Source organism: Argiope bruennichi, chromosome 11, assembly GCF_947563725.1.
Source record: "Argiope bruennichi chromosome 11, qqArgBrue1.1, whole genome shotgun sequence".
NCBI lineage: Eukaryota > Metazoa > Arthropoda > Arachnida > Araneae > Araneidae > Argiope > Argiope bruennichi.
The window spans coordinates 2042882-2068238 of NC_079161.1; the positions used below are offsets into that span (position 1 = coordinate 2042882).

A 25357-nucleotide genomic window follows, 5' to 3' on the forward strand; every position below is an offset into this window, starting at 1 on the left:
TCAGTGAATGTTTAGGCTGGTGTAGTTGGTGACGTCTTAGTCGGACCTTATTTGCTGCCATCGCCACTGCACAATATCTCATCTTCTGGCAAGAGGTTCCACCAATATTACTTGACCCTGTGCCATAACATATCAGACACCATATGTGGTTTCAACATGATGAGGCATCTCTCCATTATGACAGATATGTTCGTGAACATTTGAATTAGATGTTTGGTCACCGATGGATTGGTCGTGGTGGACCGGTTCCCTGCCCACCTCGCTCTCCTGATTTAAACAGCAACGATTTCTTCCTTTGGCGTGCACTGAAAAGTGCTGTGTACGCAACACCTGTTGATTCAGAAATGGATCTGGTTGCAAGAATCGTCTGTGCTGCTTCGGATATCCAACAAAATCCGGGTGTATTTGAGAGAGTTCGCCAGTCTATGGTCCGACGGTGTAACGCATGCATCGCTAATAATGGTGGAAACTTTGAACATCTTTTGTGACATTTTTAAATATCATGTACCACAGCACATGTAATATCTTTGACCAATAAACATTTCAGATTATCTCAATCTTGTGTCTCTTCATTTCTTGTACCTGTCATACTACTTTCCCATGGCGTTTCTAACCATGGGTTGCTATGCAAATCTGAATCCTTGTGATGTACCCTACCTCCCCTTAAAGTTTGTCCCAATATTTATGGGACACCCTGTATACACACACAAGAATTGCTCGTTTAAAGTTATCTTATAACATTAAAAAGTAGCTGTTGCAAATTTCATATTACATAAAAAATATATTAAAAATAAGAAAATATTACATAGATATGAATTCTATTTATTTATAAAGTACTTTTTGAATTTTAATATAATGCAAAAACCAATTTTATAAGATAATAGTCTTGGATTATCTGTTTCCATGGGCAAGCCGCAGCATCTACTGCCTGTTTCTTGTTACTTTATACATTGTTTAAGGCCTATTCCTTGGTTCCTTCCAATGAGTGAACGGAGTTTTTGGTGAACCCTTTCCAGAACATTCCTAATAATTTTTTCAGCTTCCTTAATTAGCAAAGCGTTGAATTCTAAAAATGCTCAATGAAACAGTCTGAAACTTTCGTATAGTTATTTATTTGTACCTAACTGTTACCATTCGGCAGTAGCAATAACAGAGATTTCTGTGCCTCTAAACATCTAGATAGCACACGAAAACATCTAGAGAGCACTTTCCCATTGGTTCTGCTTATAATTTGAAGTATTTTTCCTCGTTTTCTTTTCAGAATTTAAGTGTTACTGCAACCCATTCAATGAAGCAAACAAAGCCAAATCCTCTTTTAACTATTTAGTCCATTCACTTCATGCCCCCCATCCCCTACACACAGCTCGTTTCAGCAAAGTAAATGAAGCCTCCTTTACGAGACGACCTCCGCCTCATAATCAAAGTCGTGAGCGAGGGAATGGCGTGGGAGTCGTTGATCATTCAAAGGTCGCGTTCACAAAGGTAAGAACGAGAACAGAGCTGAAGAAATTGAGATTGACTCGATGGAATCGAGAAAAATTTAAGCTGTAAGAATGATATTCCTCTCATAATAAATGTAAATGCCACAAACTAAATGAAACTTTTAATTAAAAGAACTTTTTTTTTTGAGGTTGAATCTATTCTACTCCACTTTCTCGTCTGTAGGCGTAATACATCGAATTTCGTGTACAACGAAATGTCTACAAATTAAGTGTCTTCTTTTCTACAGATTTTGCTTAACATTTGGTGTCATTCTAATGGCAAATCTTTATACTTATTTTCACCCACCTAGCTATTTACCTTTTCACTTTAACGTGTTCGCAGGCCTAAGGACGTGTACGATTATTTGTTCACTCGTTTCGTTAGAAATTGGATTGAAATCTTGAAATTTGGTGTAAAGGACATTTTACATATAGATTTTGTACTCGTTGCGCTTTCAAGATGTTTTAATCATAAACAAACAGACAAACAGAAAAATTTGAAGACTGCGATTTTCGCATTCTCGGAATTCTGAAGGAGCGGAAATTCATCTAAATATCCAGATCGAATATTTTTGACGATTATAATATTTTGCATACTTAGTAAACAAGAAAGCTAAAAAATATTAGATAATAATTTAACTAAGCCTTCTTCTTAGGGATTATTTAAATATTTACGAAAAAAAAACTTTTTTTTGCTTAAGATTGAAAGCGTCTAATTTATCACTAGCTCTACTTTCTGCAGCAGTTTATCCTAATTTTGCGCTGTCCTTTTCTTAAACCACATTTGGCATCTTTGGTGATCAGCTCGTTAAGCAAAATGATGGAGAATTTTCAGTTAAAGGGAATTCGATGCCCCCAAAAATTATTTTCCACAATTTCGAAGCATTTTGCTTTTATTTTGCTGAATGTAACTGATATAGAAACTTATATTTTTAAAGTTTCGGAAAAAGCATACTGAGAAAGCGGATTTAAAAAGGCAAACGTAGAAATATTGTGATTCAATTAGCTTATATCAAGTCATGGATTTTTCCAGTACTAACCAAATATTTATGAGTGAGAAAGTGGCAGTACAATTTTATCTTTCCCTAGTTAATAATATCCCTAGATTTATGTCACTAAGGTTAAATTTTATTATTTATTATTATTTATAATTATTTAATTTATTATTATTATTTATTACTTTTATAATCAATATATTTTGGAAATCATTCTTAAATCTTTTCATAAAAAATTTATGAACAGATTTTAGAATTATAATAAAAATAAATAAAATATAAACCGAAAAAAGCAATTTTAAAACCAGTAAAGTATCTAGAAAAACGAATTGAATAAAAAGGGGTTTAAAAATATCTGCAGAAACGTTTTAATCCCCTTTTTTAAAATATTGTCGCCAAAGGAAGATGTACACACGATCAGCGTGCTCAGAGGTAAAGTGCGCGCCTGCAGAACGGCGGGGATTCGAATCCCAGTTAGCAGTCGCATTACACTAAAGTTTGAACTTTAATTTAAATTTCTTGTTATTCATTTGTCAATGTTCTAGAAACTTCTATAACCTTCTTTATAAATCTAGATTATTCTGTAAAGGTATAAATTCTGAGTTCCCCAAGCAGTGGGATCAGTGCATTCATTTTTTAGGAATGTCTAAAAAGGAAGCTATGGCGAAAAGGCAATGTACTCACCCCAGTCCTGCCGACATGGAAATTGAATCCGCTAGCTCGGAGGGCATTTGTCATTGCGTAAGCTTACAAGAAAAGGAATCATCACGAATAAGATTGTTAGAGCTAATTTTCGACTGGATTACTTAACATCAATGATAGCCATGCTCGAAAATGATGGGCTCTCCGCTCGCCCTGACTACAGACAACACGTTGAGCAAAGGAGAATTGAATTTAAAAAAAATGAGAATGTAACTTTTGAAAGTTATTACGAGTTTATTAATATTTAATTATAAAAATTTTAGCCAGAATCTCAAAAAAAAAAAAAAATCGCATTGAAGTATACGTTCTTAATCTATTTGCCATATATAGTACCTTCAGGTCAAAAACCCAAACATGCACACTATTAGGAGTATGTTTGACATTTTCCCCCTCTGACTTTCACCACCTGACCTTACTTTTTTGATACTGAAGAACTGTTATCTTCACAATGTTTCATCTGAAGATTTGAATGAAATCTCCGATAATAATAATAATAATAAAAAAGTCTATACATACGCCTAACTATTTTTTTTTGTCTGTCTATGTAAAATGCAGCAAAAGTGAAAAAAAAGCAAGTTTAGCATTTCAGTAAACAGTATTTCTGTATCTGATAATTTCTGACTTAATGTAGAAGCGGACATAAGGACTTCTCTTAAATACATATTATTTTCTTTTTTGTCATAAAAAGTGGCAGCTTGTGCAACTTTACGCAATTTTTATAACATCATTTTTCAGTTTTTGTAATTTAATTTGAATAATTTAATAATTTTTTAGTAAAAATCATAAAAAGATTTTGATTTGAATAGTTGGTAAGTTTATTTGTAAAAATTTTAACAGAGCACTTATTGTTTTTAATTAGTTTTAATTTAAAATCTAGCATCAAAAAAGTTTGTTTCAATTGCTTTTCCTAAATTGCTTGCTTTCACCTGTAAAGGTTGACGAAAGATAAAAAATTAAAGTATCATGAGGGACAAGATTAAAATAATCAGAGTAATATGTTTCTTCCAATTATGTTTCTTCTTATCACCTCTGGCAACCGGCTGCCTCTCCAAGGATATTGGTTACAGATAAATTGTTTAGATATACCTTCATGTCCGCCAAACTGATGGATATTAAAGCCGTGTCATTTTAAATGCCTCACTTAAGTCCAAAAATATCATAGCATAGTTATTAAGAATAACGTAAGTATCCCGTTCTTTTAAATTTCGCATCGTGATTTCATTTTTTCAACTGTCTTTTAAACGCCACTGATATTAAAAAGACTCGTTCTTCTTTAGTCTTCAGAAATGAAGAAAAATGTCAACCCGTTAAGTATTTGACGAAAACAATTTGAATTTCAGGGCAAAAATACCTTTCTAAAAAATGATTAGAATTCAGGAAAGATTCGCACGATTCTACATCGCTATCATTAAAAGAACAAATTTTCAATTTTTTTAAATTTGAAAATGGTGAAAATTTTACTATTGTGCCATAATAGCTTCAGAAGTTATAGCGAGAAAACGTCAAATTTCGTTTCATTTTTAATAAATTAAAATTCTAAAAAAAATCGCTCCAAGGTTCCCACCTACTAAGGTATATGCACGAAATATCGAAATGGTTTGCTGAATGATCTAACCTGTAGTGCGCCAACACACATACACTCTTCTTTATTATTAGAAGAGATTCCTTTTCCTTCTTGTTTTTGTCATCTTTTAATTATCCTCTGTTTTCAGATCGATTGCGGAAAACGTGTCTAAAAAAAAATTCAATTTTCGGATGATATTCATCGCATGCCAAGGATTCATCTCAAAAAAAATTGAGGAGGATCACACAGTTTAGTAGAAATGCTAAATTCACTTCAAACGTTAATATTTTGTGGCTATTGTATGCCAATACCAAGCAAGGCGTTCTCCGGGATAACAGTCTGATTAGGGAATATGCGAGGGAATTTTGGGGAGACCACTCCCACTTTTGCTTATAAGCAGTTGCAGTGCGCTCCACTCCATTTTAACGTGCAGCGTTTTGTTTTTCTTTCTGAAGAATCGATCGCAATGGTTGTTTGAAGTCCCGAGGAAATGCGAATGTGACCGAGATCATTCAGTGACCATTTTGTGGCAAGATTACAGATATTTTTCAAGTTTCACAGTCAATGAATGGTGAAGAATGCACCTGAAATCCGTTCTCCGTTTTCTTCGTGTCTTGTCATACAAAAAATACCACATAAAAGTCGGGAGAGGGACTTTCCCGCTAGTTTGATGCTACAAAAGCAGAAAAAAAAATCTGTTCCAGATTTATATTTTGATTATCTACTTACACGCATTTCAGCTACTTATTTTGATTATCTGCTTATCAACGGAAGTGAAGTTCTTTCTCATAAAAACCAAGCCAAACAGAAACTGTCCTTTTGTGTAGATGAGAATGCTGTCCGGTTTTGACGCACAGTATTTCTTGTGTGCTTCCTACATGAATGCCATTGGTTGGTCAGGCACTAACATGTGTCGCATCATTATCCCTTCTTCCAAACATTTAGAAATGGGTGGAGCGGGAAAAGACTATTCAAATCAATTGTTTTTGAGTGTGCGGAAATTCCCCCCCCCCATTTCTCTTTCACAGAGGAAATGTCACAAAGAGGCCTTGAACAGTAAATTCTCGATCATAGGGCGGAAATTTTTAGTGCCAAATAATTTCATTCACAAAGCAAAATACAGATGTTTTATCATCCAATTATATCATTTTATCACATAAATGAATGATCCATTTTTTTTTGTGTGAAAAAAACAATAAATCATAATTGTTACACATACGTGTAAACCCCTTCCCATAGAAGAAAATTTACTCACTTTTCGAGTCGAGTTCTCATTTTTTCCCCCAGCCATTTCATGGCTTGATTCCCCTCGGTCGCTGTGCGTCACAATTTTGCGGATAATGCAGCTTACATCGACAGCTTACGGAGAATAATAACGGCCCTTTCAAACTCAACGATTAACAAAGGAAGAAAGTTATGTTTCAGCTTTATAGGAATAGAGAGAAGATAAAAAAAAATATGCTAAAATGCAAGGTATCTGAAGGTAATACGACCAATTGATAGTTTCAGAATTAATTTAAAACTTTATTTAAAAACGGGGGGAAGGGGGTCTACTATCTTATAAAAATAATACATATATAGTACATATATACTTATGTACCGAATTATATTAATCCGATAGTACACCTTATAGTTGAAGAAATTTAAGTTCGTTTGCCTCCTAGAGCTGTCTTTGTTATTACTGTATTGAAAAAATGTTATCTACAATAGAATTTCATAGAATTTTTTTATGCTTTTCAGTAATATTGCATGTATTACCTCACTACATTTATAGTACTTGCATGAATCACAAGGGATTTGATAAACCTAACTTCAGAAACAAAAGATGTGTGGCTGTTGTGTTTGAATGCGTTATTTCCACAAAATTTTAAAACTTTTTTGTTTCATGTCTTAGTGTATTTTTTGCTGAACATTTCAAACATTCTGGCCATTTTTTTTAGCTGCAACAGAAAAATTACTGATCTTTCGAAATTTTTCTTATGTGTGTTTTAATTCTTTTAAATAAGCTGTGTTTTTATATCATAGTCGTTTTTTTTTTTTTTTTTTTTTTTCGTTTAGTTGTGAAACTTAGTTAAATGGATTTATTGAGAGAAAATAGGAATTGCTTTCACTGTTCTACATTGCTTTCAAAAAGAGGTGATCTGCAGATTTTGTTATTTGACGACTTATTAACATTTTTTAATAATCTTTTGATATAATTAATTTTAGCTAGATTACCTACAACATGAATATTTTAACCATACATTTGGCGCAATTTAACTGAAAATTGGCTCTTGCGCCAATAAAATCATCAAACATCTGAATGAATGTTATGGATTTATGCAGCTGTAAACAGTTTTATTTATGTTTGTAGAACGGTACATAACTTTAGTTATATACGTCTAGAATATATATTTACTATATTTGGAGGTCATACAAATCAGCTTTATTCATTCTAGAGTTAATTAGGGGAAAAATGCTTTTTAATCATTTGGATTAAATGTGTTTTTCTTTCACTTCGGATCTCGAATGACAACATCTCACTGATCCGAAACGAATGTCCCTAAGTAGAGAAATGCTGTTTTACACTCCTAATGCGATTTTCCCCCAAGAAAGCGATTTGCTTGGAGATGTCAAGTGTGTGTAACGATGGTAATTCCCGATACGTGTTTTAAGGGCTCCGAATTCTCTAAGACGATAACGAAAAGATTTTGGTTTGACGAAGAGTTGCTTTTTCTGACTGAATGGAGGAATGCTCTCCGGAAATTCCATTGAATCGTAATACTTCAAAAGCCGAGCCTCGAGCAAAACGTAATACGATTTTTTAAAAATATTTCTTAATTTGTGTTTTTCAACGTATGTCTGCCACATTCATTCAAATGAAAAGAATGAAATAAACTTAGAATTGTTTTATTTATATCAACCTTCACCAGCTTATTTTTTTGAAGCTATGCTTGGCATTTCTTAATGCATGTGATAATCCTTTTTGTTATTGTTTTGAATTAAGGACTTTCAATGGTTGTTTCTGACGGCTTATTTATTACACACATATTTATGTACAAGAAAGTGACACGGCATCCTAAACACGCAGCTTCATCTTTAAGGGTTTCGGGGAGATAGATGATCACATTAGTGCAGTGATATTCTATAAAAATGGTTTGTACATTTCATCCTAAAAACTTTAAATATGTTTAAAGCGGCATTTTTTACTTTCTCGTATAAGAATTATGGATAAATTATTATAAGCGGCAAAAAAATTCGAACTCGAACTTTGACGAATCTTCGCGTTTCAACCCTTTCTGAGTCCCTTAAACACATTTTTAGCATCTGTGACAAGGATAATTCAAAAACTCTTTCGTTTGGTATACTAACAAATTTTGAGCGAAATTCATTCTGAGGAATTATGTCTGTCCGGCCATCCGAATATAAATGAAAGCAGTCATTGCGAAGCGAAGATGGATAAAATGTGATGCGCAGATTTAACATGTTTGGTGTCACCATTTATACATTCTCCCCCCCCCCAATCCGCCAAGCGGTCTGTACTTTCATAACTAAAAAAAAGCAATAACTTAAATTTGTAAAAATTGGTATGAGATTTTCTGCAAATTTTTTGTTCCAATCGGTTGGGAAAAACGTGTCTAAAAGCACAAATTCGGTTTTCGGAGAGTATTAATCACATGTCATGACCGATAAATATCGTGGATAAAAAGAGTTTCAAGTGAATTGAAAGATAAAGCTGTAACTGCTACAATAAACGGAATTGAATTTATGATTAAAAAATTTACAAAATAACACCATTAATTCAATGAATTAAAATACAAAATCATAATCATAATGAATCATAAAAACAAGAAAGGAAAAATCTCGCTAGATTATTTTAATTATATTATTCATTTTAATTATCCTTTTGCATGTTTAGAATTCGGAGCGTTATTGCATAGCAGCGGCAGTAACACTGAAGGGGTGGGAAAAGACTTCTGTCGGAGACCGCTTGTCCTCTCATCGTCGTGAAAATAAAAGTTTTACCGAAAAAAATATTTATTGTTTCAAAAAATATGTCGATTCGTGTCTGATAATTTAAATCCCATCTTCAAGTTATTATATTTTATATTCTCTAAATAGGCCAATTTTCCATCGAATTTGAAAACCTTATTAACATGGGTCATGTCAGCGGAATGTAGGACATCTGATGCAGTTGTCTTCCATTCAGTTCTAATTTGCACTACACTGGTAGAAAAAGAGGCATGGTAATAACTGAATCTGATGTGTTTTACCGATTATTTTTAGTCGCGTGGCTAAGAAATCAATACAAAGGATGCCGATGACGTTAATTCGGCAAAACGTTGAACATCTAATTCAGTTGCCGTTTAGTTAAAGAATAATTTTTACTACATCTGGTAGAATAATTGATATGGGACAAGTGAATGTCGCATTTTTGTTTTTTAATCCATTGACTAAGAAAAGAATACGGTGAATGTCGCCGACATTAAGTCTTATTTTACTACATCTGATTTATCTATGATGTATTAAGTATCATTTAGACTAATTTGCTCTACATTTCATAGAATAACTGACACGGTGACAACTGAATCTGGTGTTGAATTTTACCGACTGTTTTTGACTGGTCGACTAGAAACCAACAAGATGAATGAAAATTTGTATGAATTGATATCGTCAATCCATTGTTTCTTCCGATTTCTTGAAGTAGAATTGTTATAGAAAATGAGAATAGTATTATTAGGCAAGTCTGTAGTGTAAGTATAATACAGCGGAGGGCACCTTTATGTCAGCACCTTTATCTTGATTAAATTATTATTGAACCCATTACAAATAATTGATAATTATAATTAAATTGATTATCTTTATTTAAACATGAAATTAATTTTCTAATTTATTTTGATGATAAATTAGAGAAATGTTATTTGCTTCTTTCAGAACATTTCTATTGACGTCTCTGTTCTGTAGCATTGGAAAGTAGTAGTTGAAAACTGAACGAAATGTAGCTTTTCCAAGTTAAGAATTTGTTTTCTCTATTTTTCGTTTTAAACTTTTATCTATGCTTAAAAACTCTTCCATTTAAACTTTTAACTATGCGTAAAAACTTTTCTGTTTTAACTATGCGTAACTTTTTTAAATGTTAGAAAGTCCCAAGGAGGTAAAGACATTTTATAAGATGGCTCATCAGATCGAAATGAAACATTTTCATTTCCATTACTTTAAAAGAAGTGTTTGATTAAAATGCGATATTTTCATCAAGAGTCACTGGCGATGAGTGTTTTGTTTCGAATTTAGAAATAGTATCAGAAGGTATATTGAACAGATTGGTTTCGTTAGGCAAACTTGTTGGTGGAGGAAGATTAAATTTATCGCACTGCCGTGCAAGTCTCTTCCAGTAGAAAATGGAGTCATGTTTGAAGATGCTCGCGAGCGGTTACCATAATCGACGTGCAATGTGCCCAGTTGCTTCGCGATTACCACCAATTCTAACAAACATTTTGTAAACGAAATTTTTACAAAACAAGCAGTCTGTGAATCCTAAAGTTAATTTATTTTATTAATTAATGCCTTCTTTAAACCCATAATAAATTCCCAACATTTTTTATTACATTAATATTTTTTATAACATTGCAGATTGCCCCGTGCAATTCTGCCGATCTATTCCAAAATTTTTATATGCTTCTACTGGAGAGGGTTTCATGTTTTCAGCATTCATTTTTTGTACTATATCAATACTAACAATAACAATGACCGCACATTTAGAAATCGTATTGTTCGAGAATCATAGAAACTTCTTTATTATACTTCGTAAACAGGAAAATAAAAATTACTGTTTAGAATAGAATGAGAGAATTTGTTGGCTATCGCAATTTATGTCGCTTTTATGATAATTATTGCAAATACGTGACATTATGTGAATAATGATTTGTTAAGTTTTAAATGTTTATGTTCGATTGGAAAAAGTAGAGGGGGGGGGGTTGCAACCTCCTGCTGATTATACGATTTAACTGAGCACATAATCAACGAGTTAAACAAAAAACTCTTTAAAATAAGCACTTCACTGTTTCAATTAATTTTGAAAAAACTAATCAATCAACTTTCCTTTCCTGTCTTGGAAAAGCAGCCTTTATTAACGAAGTTTTAATTTGCCTCTTAATGATTTTGAATTTACTAATTTTATAAAAAAAAAACTTAATGAAATTTTTCTTTCTATATCCCTTGAGTTTATTTATATAAATTTACATTATTTTTTTAAAGGTATGATGTAGAATTAAAAAGAAACAAGTATTATACAAAAAAAAAAAAAAAAAAAAGCGCATCAGGGAGCGAAACACGTTTTCAACACTTATAGCCGGGGCAGAAAGTTTGTTTGAAATAGTCAGTGATTAAAATTTCCACCAAAAGTGCACTTCCGATTTTTATCAATGACAATTTTTATTAATAAAAATAAATTATTTCTTCAGTATCATGTGATAATGATTCTGATACTAATTGTTAAATGTTACAAAAGGCTATTTGCATGCCCATTTGTATTCCTTCCATATGTTTATGCTTCTACATTTATAGAAATAGCTTACATTTATTTTATTTAATTTCAGTTATAAGATTAAAAGATTCAACCCATATTTCAAGAATTCACTTGTTCAGTAATTAAGATAACGTTTTTATTTTTTTTATTTTTAATTCAGCTGAAGGCTTAGAATGTTTTTATTTTTGATTCTACATTTTCTGTTGACTGGCATGCAAAGGCATTCGAATCTATTCAAAATTTAAAACAGACTCATTTAATATTTTTTTTTTCGTATCTGGTTTATCAACAAAATCTGTGGCTTCTACGCAACAGGTGCCTAAACAATCCCTACGTCTTCCGAACTGCGGAAAGAAGAAAAGGAAAAAACGCGTGGGTTTGGAAACCGGCCAGTTTATTGCGCCAGCACACCTGCGGAATATAGAACGTGGTAAACAGGGTTCGCTCCGGAATATTCCATGAGAATCGTCTGCATCTTTTGACAATCCTGCAACTAAGATATCAATCACAGCGTTCTTTTATGTCAAAGAATTCGAGGAATGATGTAGAGAGAAGCGTAAACATAGAAACATGTTTTGAAACTACAAAGTGATCAGAAACGTATGATTCTACTGGCAGTATTTTCCTTTGGAGGTTTCGACTTAATTTATTTTAACTTAGTTACATTTACTTTTATTATGCTTATTAGTGATTCTCGGATTATGTGAAGAAATGAACGATAAAATAGAAGAGAAGAGAGTTAAGATAAAAGCGTGAGGAATGTAACAAACAAACAAACAAACAAAAAAAAAACCCTCGAAGAATTAATTTTTGAAACAACAAACACTGCCACCAACTGAAGCAATATTTCGTAAAATCTAAAGAATTAATTTAAAAAAAATGTTTCTCAATTCACTGTCATATTAGAATTTGCTTGAATTTGTTTATAATAAGATTTGTGATGATTGGGCTTAGTGACGTTTATAAACAGAAAATACAGTCGAACATTTGAACATTTACATGACAAATGTGAAGATTAATGGAAAAAATTCGTTATATATATATATATATATATATATATATATATATCGATAAAACTGAAGTACAAACTGCAAGTTTATCTTACCTTTTATTGAAAGTAATTATGCATAGTTAATTTTTAAAGGTTAAAAAAGACTTGAAATAATTAAATTTTTAAATAAATTCATTTTAAAAATATGTAAACATGTATAAGTAGTTTACCAATTTACTTGCAATGCTCATATATGAAAAGTAAAATTAATTATTTTTATTTTTTTGGCATTTTATTTCCTATCATTCTTTTGGACATATTATTTTGCCGAAAATATTTCAAAGCAATGTTTTCAAATTTAAAATTTTTGAATGAAGCTTGAAGAATATAACTTAAACCGTGCCTTCCGATTCATTAGTATTTACTTATGAGCTCATCTCGATCAAAATGCGTCCTGATTGGAGATATCACCAGCCGCGCTTCTTCAGGTAAAAATTGTTCCAATATTTCATGTCGTCATGTATTAGTACTGGGCGAAAGGAATTATTTCCTTTATTCTTTTTTTTTTTTTTTTTTTTTTTTTTTTTGGTATCGGTTTGCTTTTTATCACCTGTCTTGATTTTCCTTCGATCCATTTTCTATAAAACCTGCTTTAGTGAAATCGTGTTTATAGTAGTACAGGGTTAGCAAGATTGTTGCAATACAGAGTGTATTAATCACATCGCAGTGATTAAACGCCCCATTATCAGAATCTCACTCTGTCAGACTCTTTCATAACTGTTATTCGGCGATGGCATTTGTTAGAACATTCATTAGAGTTTGGGGAAGTCCAATCTTACTGATTTATTACAACTTGATCAAAATGTGAAGAATTTCCAATTTTTTCGACTGTTTGCAAATTGAAAGTGAGAAGCACTTCGTATTATTTAAATTTGATGATTTTTGGGGAGGTCTTTATTTTTTCCGAGCCATTTTCTTTCGCTCGTTATATTTTCCATTTAAGGGCCCAGACTCACTCTAAGAAATTTCAAGGATCCAAAATAAAAATCTCACACCAAGTTATGACTTAATTACAAGTGTTTATTATTTTTTTATCACTTTTCCGTTTCTTTCTCCTAAAGAACTGATGAAACAATTTTTTTTCATTTAACTTTTATTTCTTCGAATAAAGAAATCCATCTGCACTTTTCGACAGCATTGGCTGTACTTTAAAGTTTTATGCAAACCTTTTTGTTCTATAAATCGAAATTTTATTCCAAATGAAAACATATTTTCCTATAAAAATCGAAAATTCATAAGACAATTGAATCTATAAAAATTTTCAGTATTTAGACATTCGGCATATGATAGCTTGTACGATATTCAATTCATCGTATATGATGTAGCTTAAGCATTAAAATAATGTGAAATACTTACTCAATGATAATTCATTTTTAATTGTTTTTTTTATTTGACTTATAGCTTCGTATAGGTCAAATAATAGGTAAAATAGGTCGTATAGGTCAAATAGCATTATATGTCGTACATAATGTTGATTATTTTGAACGTCAAGGTCATAGTAAGATTTTTGCCTGATCCATTTAAAAACATTTAAATTTTAATCATTTATGCTAAGGATCCGTCTTTCTCAACAGCGTTCCTCAACATCGCATTTATGTGTTAAATTCCGCTTGATTGCAATGGAGCGAAGTGCTTCGTTTTCTTAAAAGAGAAAACGTCGGTATTTTTTTTTTTTCGGGGTAATTTCAAGATTATTTTTTGAGCTCGCAGCACCTGATCGTAAAACCTTGGCTTTAAAGTGGGAGGATTTCAGCTTCAAAATAATGAAACGGAGATTTCTTCACAGTAATTAGCACAATTTTTATTACTTATATTGTAGGTGGAAGAGTGTAACTTTCACAAGTTAGCAATGCTGTATAAATGAATCTACCAAATTTTGTATTTTGCATTTGCTTTTCTTTTGGATACGCCTCGCATTTTTGGAAGCTTCACGGCCACCGTATATTTTTGCTACGCGAGTCAAGCAGCTCGTCGGTATCATTTATTATTCACTTTAAAGTACACCATTGTCCGTAATGTGCACACAAGTGTACAAAAGTAGCTGAAAGAATTTGAAATTAATACCAGACATAAGAAATAAATGTTGATTGATCAATGAGTATATATAATTATTTTGAACCTTGTTATGCTTTAATCACATAATTGGATATAAGGTGAGGAGGGTCAGAGTGAAAAAAAAAGATATTTTGCACACATTATATACATATATTATTTATGTTCGATATAAGTAAAGATATAAATATGCATATCAGAGCATTTGTAGATGATTCTATCAATGGAAGAATTGCAAGTGAATGAGTTGCCAGAAATTATAATTTCAGTCGATCAACCGGAACTATTACTAATCGCTACGCGCAAACAACAATCGTCAAATAACAGCTCGTACAAGGGGTACGGACAAGCACGAATTAAAGTATATCGCTCCAGACGGCAATTAGAAGTTGGAGCTAGGAGTTAGGAGCGCATGTTGGTTGGTTCGGCTATAAGCCAGTTAGATACGTTCTCTTAAGTATTTACAAGAACAAAGATTAGTGTAAAGCCTTCAGCTGGATCGATTATGAACGGGAGCGCTGCCTGCCACCTTGTTGAGTTCAAATAAATCTGGTCAAGAATATGTGCATTGAAATGAGGGAATGGACTATGATGCAGGAAAGAATTTATCAACTTTTTTTGGTGATTTTCATCTTTCTAAAACCCGTAAATTGATATATTTACTGTACATTCCATTAAATTTGTTCTTTCTTTTAGATATCTTTGTATTTCATGTATTAATGCTCTAATAACATAAAGGCATTAATGTAGGAAATACAACATATTTTTTCTTATAATGCGTATTTATTTCTTAATTTCAAATGCACAGCGAACTTTGTCAATTTTGGATATTATATCGAACTCATCCTTGAATAGGAATATACCTTTCTTTTCTTTCTCTCTCTCTTTTTTTATGTATTTGTATCATGCTTTAAAATGAAAAGCATTCTAAGAGGGAGAGGAAAATAAGGAGCTTTGCAATTTGGAATTCGCTTTAATCTGGTATTACAGGGTTTCAAACAATGTACTTCTTTCCTTTAATCTTTAGAATCTTTGAAAAAATAATTAGATTCAGATTATGAAGTTTTGATTTAACTTGCTTAAACACTTACTAGTTTCCAGAGTTCGATAAGACTCCTTAAAGAGGGTTGAACAACCTCCCAACTGTGAAAATAACTATTCCTGTTTATTTCTTTCTAATTTAAAAAATCGTACTCACGACTCACCCTTTTACTTCACAAAAGAAAGTTTCTCGATCAGCCTGATGATTACGGATTCCCGAATCTCTGCTCCTTTGGAAAATGACTACCACAGGAGGGAAAAGAGGACGCCTTCGTCCTGTCCAAGAGCGAGCAATCAGTTTTCTATTATTATTCTTAACTCCTGTTTTTTTCAGACTTACCAAGTCTTATTCACATTCCAGTACATTGATGTATCAAAGAATTTTCATAAGGTCTTCTTTAATGCACTTAATTGGAGCTTAAGCATTAGAGTCAAAAATATTTTTTTCTTTTCATCGACTTCAGCAAATTTTTCCCAGCAGGAACCACATCGCGCAATAAGAAGCGAGCGTTTGATCGAAGGCATTTTCTTCTTTCCAAGATGGCACGTCTGATCGCATTAAGCTCTTTAGTTTAGAAAAGCTCTTCTTTCGAGCTCGTCCATTCAGCCTCTTGCGAACACTCAAGATTGCAATCAAGAGTGTTTCATCAAGAGTGCGAGTTTCGCAACTTTTACACTGTTACACAAGTGACGAGACGTTTTTCACGAGCTTAGATTTTACTAGAGCCCTTGGGTTGGAATTTAGAAAATGACCTGAATTTGTTCAGAATTAAAATCAAATGTCCCTCTTCGACACATTTTTTAATTCCGAGCTTTACAATGTTTATAATTTTAATATTTATATAAGAAAGCCAACTGATTCATTCGGGAGTATTAAGTGCATTTGACTTAAGTTAAGACTCTTGTGAATAACATGATATTCATGACTGCCTCAACAAAGTATTTTTAGTATCAAACATTATGGCCATCTCATTTTAATAGATTTGCACCTGTCTTAGGAATGCGAATTGTGTATATGAACTTTCGTAAAGAATTCGCATAAACGTAAGGCTTGACTAAAACTAAACATAAAACCTTGAAGACTTAAGTTCTTGTTTAATTTATTTCGAAACTCATCTTCTGACATTTGCGAAAATGTGGATTTGCTTCCTGACTCCTTAAGTACACTATCATGTTAAAATAAAAAAAGCGAATTTTTCTTCCTTAACTTTCAGAAATGGTAGAAAACCATACTATTAAATATTTGATAGAATAATGATAGGAGTTTGAATTACATGGCAACAGTAAAAGGTATTGTTGAAAAATCATGCAAATATATATATATATATATATATATATATATATATAATATGTTTAAAAATTTCTACGGCAACTTTGGTATCATAAAAAGTATAATTTTTTAAAATTTTCAAGCGGTATAAAAAAAAATTTCCTGCAATAATAATTTTGGAAATATTGCGTAGGAAAGCCAAAATCACGCTTAATTAAAATTTCATTTATTTTAAAGCTTCAAAATATGTTTGTTCTAAATGTGGTAGCTTAAAGTAAAATGGCCCAGGCTCTAGAACTTCAGCATAACCATTTCTTTTATTTATAATAGAGAGACTGTTTAGATGACTTAAAAAAATAGTTTCAGGAGAATTTTATTTATTAAAGGAAGGAAACTGCCATCTCCTCTGTTCATCATTGATTTGTTAGTTGGGGAAAGAGGCGAAATACATCTTGCTTAGTGATATAATCATCCACATTTTCCAAGATTTTGCTTAAAAAAAAACTTTAACGCAAAATAAGTAAAACTAAAAAAGAGTTCGTGTTTTTCGTTTACTTTTAAGATTACCAGCAACTCCTCAGTGTATTTTATTTTAGTCTTATATTAAATATTTCCTGCATGAAGCATTATAATAAAATTAATTTTGTCTCAAATTCGCAGACAATTGCTGCCACTAGTTTGCAAACAGAATGCAATTAATTTTATTAATAATTCAACTGTGAAAATCGATAATTAGCACAAGATCTAGTGTAAGAATCCCTTTTCAGAAAATGAAATGATTCCAAGTAAATAAATCAGGACATGCACAATCCCAAACCAGGCAAGTGCTGTGATGACACTCCAAAAACGTCATATGTGATCTTTGAAAAATATCAGTTTTTAATTGAGCGAATTGGATATTCAATCTGAGCTAATTTTTGAGTCCCTTTTTATCGCAAAGTTTAGACTGGGTCCTCACTGAATGCCATTGCGAAGGCGTAGGCTTGGAAATGACAGAAAAGGGGGAGGTTCGGCGTACTCTAATGAGATATTCACCAAGGGGTTACGTTCAATGATAGTGAGCAACTCACTGAAATGAATGAGCAAAAATACTCAATGGCCGACTTAAAAAGCGTTTGATGTTCTCTATCTCCCTTATGTAACAAAATAAGACATGCAACGTATTAAATTAGAAACCTATCCCACAATTTCCATAATTTGGAACTTCTTTCTTTTGCTGGAGTGTGAAACTGATTTTTGAGAGGAGATGGAATTTAGTTTGACCTTTGAAAAGAGCTCTTGAACTTTGTTTTTGGAACTGCAGTGTTCTCTTCAAAGCACATTGTAGCACCAATTGTATATTAAAATCTGTCTTGTAATAAATAATTGTCTTCTATTTTATAATCCGGCATGTATAGGGCCTCGATTATATCATAAAGTTTAATTCAATAAGTTTGATTCAGATCAAGATCAAAATTTCACCAGCGCAAAATGTTACGAATCCACAGTAAAACGATGGAATGAAGCTCGAAAACTATCTGCCACTCGAACTCGTTTGAAAGCGGACGAGTCGTGGATAATCAAATGATCGTAAGTCAATTGCTCGGGTTCGTTGTTTTCTCTTGCATTTGCTGTAGAAACTGTGGAAGCGTAAGCCGTTTGCTCTCAAACTGGAGACCAAGGATGTCTGATGAAGGAATCTTTTTTTTCTTGGGGGGGGCTAGCAAATACCGATGTGTTAATTATGGAAGTGCCGCTTATGACATCGGGTGTAGACGAACGAATTCCTAAAGCACTTGCAGAAATGTTCAGCCATCTGGCTCATGATTTCGATTTCTAAATGCCCTCCTCTCTAATTGGAACAATGATATTTATGCTCATAAGATCAATAAGGTTTTATAGGACTTTGAAGTTCTGATAATAAGCAGCGTCTTTTCTGGTATTCGATGACTTTTATTCAAATCTTATTCTTCTCTCCAATTTCAGTTTACAACAACTACAAGTAACTATAAAAATTTCATACCAAACAATTGCATGTCCTGCAATCTCACCAACATTTAAAATAATGTAAAAAAATTCCTTTTCTGGTAAATTAGTAATTCTCTTAGAGGATAGAATAACAAATTTTTTTATTTGAAACTGAATTGAAATTAAATTTAAAGATGAACTCGAAGGAAAGTGTTCCCTCGAGATTCAAAATTATCAGCGGAAAGAATGAAAATTATAACCTGGAACAGCATCCATGACGTCGTGGCAAAGCTCTCCTGGACACGTTTATAAGATTTTTCAAATAACAGTATTGGGTTGAAAATAGAACTCGGATGTGTGTCGGGACTTTTGATTTCGGGCTGTGCGTGACATTCTTATATGAAAGTTGTATGGTTGATCCTTTCTCTATCCATGACAACATAAATGGACAGACAGTTGCACCCTGTTGATATCGCGTCATTCAACCATCCCTCTATCTGGTTCTGAAATAAATATATTTCATCCACTCATTAAAATCCGCCCACCCCGCATTGACTTCCGGCGCACGCATCGCCGAGCCTTGCGGATACCGCTTCGAAGTCACGGATCAACGCTCCTCCCTTCTCCGGTCACGGTCACCGGCGGCATGAAACGAGACTTTCTCGGTTGAGATCAAGTGTAAACAATTGTTAATGCGTCATTTAGTGCCTTTTTGAAACGATCGGCGGGATTATTCTCCCCTCGACATTGATGCAACAACGTGCGCTTTGTGCTTCTTAGTGAAATGCAGAAAATCGCTTTCCTTTTTTTCATACCTTCCTTTTACTGACTGTGCCCAAAGTTTCATGAGGTTTCTGAGCGATGCGGACGTTCTTATTGCCAACTGAAATTGAGTGGTGCTGTCGAAAAAAGAAGCGTGGCTAATAGTAAACATCAGTTTTCTCCAAGCTTTTTATTTTTTTTTATTTCCATATTTGATTTTCATTTTCAAAATAAAAATTTTGTAGAATACCTTTTTTTTAAAGAAATTTTGTTCCTATTTTTCTCCATAGATTCAATCTTTTTTTTTTCTTTCAAATTTCATTTCAATGAAGCACAGACAAAAAGACAGTAGTTTCATTATTTTTTGAAGATTACTATTTTTTTATTTAAAATAACTGGAATTTTAATTAAAAAAAATTTTGAAGAAAAAAATTCAAATCTTTCCAAATATTGCCAAATTTAAAAAGTTGGAAATCCTCATCAAAAGTACTCGAGGCAGAGCAAATAAAAAGTTTTGTGTAAAAATAGGCAACTGTTTATCTACTGAAACCGAGTGAGACTTTTTGTCATTCGCGTCGCCCAACAGAGATTAAAGCCTCTATTAAAAATCGTTGAACTTTTATTTTTCCAGGGGTGATCCGGACAAGTGCGACTTCTACGGCAACACGTGCCTCCACTGTGCGGCGGGCAACGGCCACATCGACTGCGTCTCCTTTCTGGTCAACTTCGGTGTCAACCTGTGGGCGCTGGACAACGACTTTCACACGGCCAAAGACGTCGCCGTCCTCAACCAGAAGCACGACGTTCTGCGGCTGCTGGACCAAGCCCAATCAAAGCATGCGCTGGTCAACAAGAAGTTGGTGCAGCGGCTCAAAGAAAAGAGCGTGTACGATGCCGAAAAGAGAATAAAGCAGTACCGAAAACTGCAGACGAAGGCAGCCAAGAGGGCCGAGAAGGAAGAGAAGGAGAGGGCATCAGCAAGGAAAGAGGTCAGGTAAGTACACACATCAAAAAGGCCTTTTAACTCCGGTTTATTCCTAGGAAGGTGTGATATACCCAGATGCAAAATTTAAAAAAAAAAAAAAAAACACGCATTGGAAAAAGCGAATTTTAACTCATTTTTTTTTCTGTCAAACAAAAATAGAGATTTAAAATCTAAACATACTTCGTTTGCTTGATTTAGTTAATTCATTCCGTTTTGAAGGAACGCTAGGGATATTTTTGGGAGGGATCTCGTAATTTTAAACTATGGTCAGAGGACGAGGAGGACTCTTAAGCCAACGACCCTATCTTCAAATGTTGGCTCTTACGAGCGGGAGGACGTTTGAAACCGATAAATGTAGTATATTTTAACTTCGGCTCTTCTTTGGAATCCTCAGGCTTTACGCTTTTGGCACCGCGATCCCTCCTGCTCCTCGTTTGTGTTTAGATACCTTTACTGTCATACTTTGGAAAGGCCGTTACCCTGAAAATGCATTCGACGTGATTTTAATTATTCATTGCATCGCAAGTCCTGTTTTGTTTTTTATTAGCACAGAATCCAATGAAAGAAAATTCAGAATTACACTTAACGAAGTTCTTGGGTACCTGTGTTAATGATAAAGTACAAAGGTCAGATTATTGTATGCTACTTAAATAATCGGCAAATGAAATGGGCCATTGCATTAACTTACAACATTGTTTAAAAAACTTTTTTAGAAAAGCTCCCCTTTTCACATCACATGGATAATCTACAAGACTCTCGTTGGAGTGAAAATAAGATCGAAAACTGCTTGATCAATGCTTTAGTGCGTTGAACTAATTATTAAGACAATCAAAGCAACATTTCTGGTTTTCTCACTTTGTTTTGTTTAGTTTAAAAACAATTTTATTTTCCTTGGACTGTGTTTTTGTTAAGCACGTTTCATTGATTGATCATTTTGTCTCGTCTAAACAATGAACGAAAGGAAATGAGAGAAACAATTTTGTGATCTTAAGTGATTAATATGCTTTTAGGTCTATTACAAAGGCAAATCGTGGAAAGCTAATAATTCCGCACTTTGATGATTGAATTAATCTCAAAATTACCTAGAAGTAGCACATGATAACTATTTCCGAGCTTTAGCAGAACAAATGGAAAGAATTGTGGATTTTTTTTTCCTTAAAAGGAGAAAATTGTGCGAGATTTTATGAGATATTTACTGTTTAACAAAATGAATCATCATGTAACTATATACCTTCTTTTTAATCCCCCATTGATCACAATTTTCATCCATAAGCGATTAAAAAGTGTCTTGCAGATATATATCCTTATATATTTGTGTTCTGGTATTCATATCATATTCCTTAAAAAATTTGCATACTCGAATGCCAGTTTAGTGTATAGATGGAAATACGCTACCTATTAACCTCATGTCTCTGCTCTACAAATTTCTAATGACACCAGTTATGTATCCAAGTGTGTAGTTCCACTTCTGTAGGTAACATTAAATGCAAGTTTTCAAAACAAACACCTGATACGAGTAGCTAATGATCTTTGCCATGTCAGAAGAAATGTCGTAAACACGGCGACATCAAAACTGAACTTATTTTAGAATTTATCTAAAGATCATTAGCAAAGTTCTTTGAAAAACTGCTCCAGATTTACGTCTAACTTTTACGTAAACCAGCGTGCGATCCTGCTATTCCAATTTGAAAAAAGAAAATTTGGATAATGTCTATGGTAATTTTTTTGACAGTAGAAACAAGAAAATGCAATTCAAATATTGCTAATTTAGAGAATTAAAATTTTTCCAATTTTTTTCCGTTAATGCGCTAATCTCAGAAATTTTTCTTTTTTAAAAATATAAGATAAAAATTAATCCCTTAAATGTTAAGATTCAAGCCACGAACTTTCATTAAATGCATGTCCTCAAACAGCTCAATAAAATAGTAATTATCAGACAAAATATTTAATCTGATATAAGAACGCTTTCCTAAAGTAGAACAGATAATTTTTATTTTATTCACCAACTTCAAAGTTTAATTTCTTTCTTCCAAATCATGATATGGATGTTCTTGTGTTAGCTTCTCACGTTGCAGAACCCTGTAGCATTATCTTGTTGACGTTGCTTTTTGGGTTTGTTAATTTTCGGGTTTTGATGGCTTTTCTCTTTATTGTTATGATAATTAGTCCTTGTAATATTATGAAGGAATTCGATTTAAAAAAGTTTAAAAATAGAATGAAACAACATAAAATGAAATAAGGAGTAAAAGTCCTCATAATCTGACTTAATCTGATAGGCTCATCTATGAATGTATCTAAAAGAGGGTTAAAGATAACACAATCTTGTGAACAAAGTATATCATCCCTTAACCTGCACTCACATGTGTATCGATTTAAGTGTATTTTCCATATATTTACTTTTACATCTACAATTAGAAGAATCACGAGTTATTTCATAGATCTCAACAATGTATAAATTAAGATGAACTAGATAGCAAAAACAAAATGACGGATTAATCGTCCCATTTACATGATAGTATTTAAAAAGCAACTAAAAATGTCTATTATAAGTGATATTTTCCAATAAAATTAGTCAATTTTATGATGCTGTTATCCAATAATTATGCTGGGCAACAGCGTTATAAGAAGCTGTAAGTCCACAGAAATTAAATAATAATATGGAACTCGAAAGTTGTAAAACGATCCAATTTTCTAAATGCCATAATTTTGAGATAAGCATCTGATGACTCAGTCTTCTGTTTCAGATTCATCAATGCCCCAAAATTTTCTGATATAGTCAATTCTGGAGAGAAAAAAGAGCAGAGAGCAACCTCCACAGACCGACGCAGGAAGAACGTAGCCTTCAGACCGGGAGATATCTTGAAGCGAGATAGTGACCCAGACTCACAAACCCTAACAACGCGCTCCGATTCGGCCAAAGAGAGCGACGACTGCACCTCCTCACCAGAGAGACCCGCGTCCGACAATCAGTCCAGTGATGATGCAAATAGTGATGTACTGCAGACAGCCGATTCAGGAATAGGCGACGAACTCCATGATGGCCATGTCAGTATCTTTGACAGACCTGGTTTTGGAACAGTCTCCTTCAGGAATTCCGTCGTCCACCTGACTGGGATGGATAACCACCCTGGCAGAGACGGTAACCGTAACTTGATTACAGAGTTGCAGTGCAGAAACCTGAAGAACACCATCAATGATAGTATCGGAAGCGCCAGCAGTTTGGTAAGGCGACACATCACATGGGAGGACGAAGAAGATGACGAAGACAGCGAAGAAGATGATGAGCTGTCCAACGATGAGGAAGAGAGCGACGGTATGGAAGAGCCACTGTCCTTGCTGCTGGCCGCCGTTGGCCTGAGCGAGTACCTTCCTCTTTTCCAGTCAGAGCAAATTGACCTCGAAGCTCTGTCTTTGCTATCCGAGGAAGACCTTAAAGCACTCGGAATGCCGCTAGGTCCAAGAAGGAAGCTCGGCAGGGCTGTTCAGGAGAGAATAAAGATCATGCAGGATCCTGGCGCTGTGCAGGATAGTCCGCTGTAGCATTCGTATATAAGTAATGGAAATTCAAGCTGCAGAAGATATTACAGTTCATGGTCTAGTAGCAAATCGGTCTGAAATAACTGAAACTGAATACTGATGGTTGAGTTGAAGAACTATTTTCAACTTAACATAGAATTCAAATTAAAGAGCCTCAAAAATGGCTTTAGTGGTATAAACTTCTAGAAAATGAAATTTTATATTAAATACCAAAGTCATGTTGATAATAGCTATTGTCACATAAGACATAGCATGGGCTTAGAGTTACAGAATCTTTAATAGACATCTTTCATGTTTAACATACTATCTTATTACAAAGATTGCAATACTGATAAAACACATCTCTATCCACACAGATAAATTGCCTTTTAAATAAATATATTAGGATCTCATTCAATGTCATTTAACTTTGCGTAATCGAAGGAAACTTTTTTCTGGTTGTAGAAGACAGCACCGGACTGCATTGTGCGTTTGTCCAGCTAATTTGAAACGATGCAATAATCGTAAAACACAGAAGTGAAATGAGGAGCACTATTGGCTGAAAAAAAGGGTAGTTTCGACAGCACATCTGCTTCGTCGAGAACTGATTGTAACGATAATTCACTGGAGAAAAAAAATAGAACTTTCCATTGATGTCATATTAACATTCTGGCGAAAGAATTTTTCTAAACATATCTCAGTTTACGATTCTTTTGGTGTCTTTTCTGAGTTTTTGTGCTCCACAAGAAATGTAAGCAGTTATTCTAAATAAAAACATAAAACCCAGAAAGTATTATTTTTATTTCAGTTTCTCCTTATTTTGCTCTTTCTTGATTTAAAAATTGTTAACTGCAAGATTTCTTTTCCAGATAGATCAGATTTTTTTCCAACAATGAAGATAAGATTAAAATTTAATTTGCTTCGTAATTAATTTTTTTGTTAAAATTAAAATAAGATGCCTTAAGATGAGTATATAATCCAGCAAGCTGCCTAATCTTGGTATAAACAAATAAAAAACGAGCAGCATCTTGAAATGAATGCGGCCTGCTGACGTGTGGGACGCAAGCACGCATTGATTACACACGTTCTGTAAAGTTTCACAATTTAGGAAAAATCTTTTATTTCACAAATGCGTGATTTATTGTGATGAAAAAATAAAATACTAAAATATTCTATTAAATAAATTCTATCTAATAAATAGTAAATTGCAATTACTAATATACTTAGAACGGAAATATCCTGGTGCTTTTAAATTTATACTTTTCTTTGAATTTCTGCAGAAAGGATCGACACGTGAAGACTGCTACGGTTAGCAATTTTCTGTGCAGATTCGATCGTGAGGACATTTGAAGTAACGACCAGAAACTGATGAAGGTAGTTTGGGCTTAACAGGTTTCATGGAAAGCTGATGATATTTGCAACTTATATTAATGGCTTCATTTGCCGTGCGCAATACTCATGTGTACTTTCATAACAACAGCATTAC

General features: G+C 33.3%; 1 protein-coding gene across 1 annotated transcript in view; it reads left to right on the top strand.

The window, feature by feature from the left end:
- The window catches only part of LOC129957462 (pre-mRNA splicing regulator USH1G-like), an 85750-nt gene extending 61089 nt beyond the window's left edge, over nucleotides 1–24661 (top strand). The window contains exons 2-3 of the mRNA XM_056069775.1: nucleotides 20002–20364; nucleotides 23100–24661. Of these exons, the coding sequence (XP_055925750.1) occupies nucleotides 20002–20364; nucleotides 23100–23895 (1159 nt within the window). The 3' untranslated portion in view covers nucleotides 23896–24661. The remainder of the gene's footprint in view (nucleotides 1–20001; nucleotides 20365–23099) is intronic.
- The last annotated feature ends 696 nt before the right edge of the window (nucleotides 24662–25357 follow it).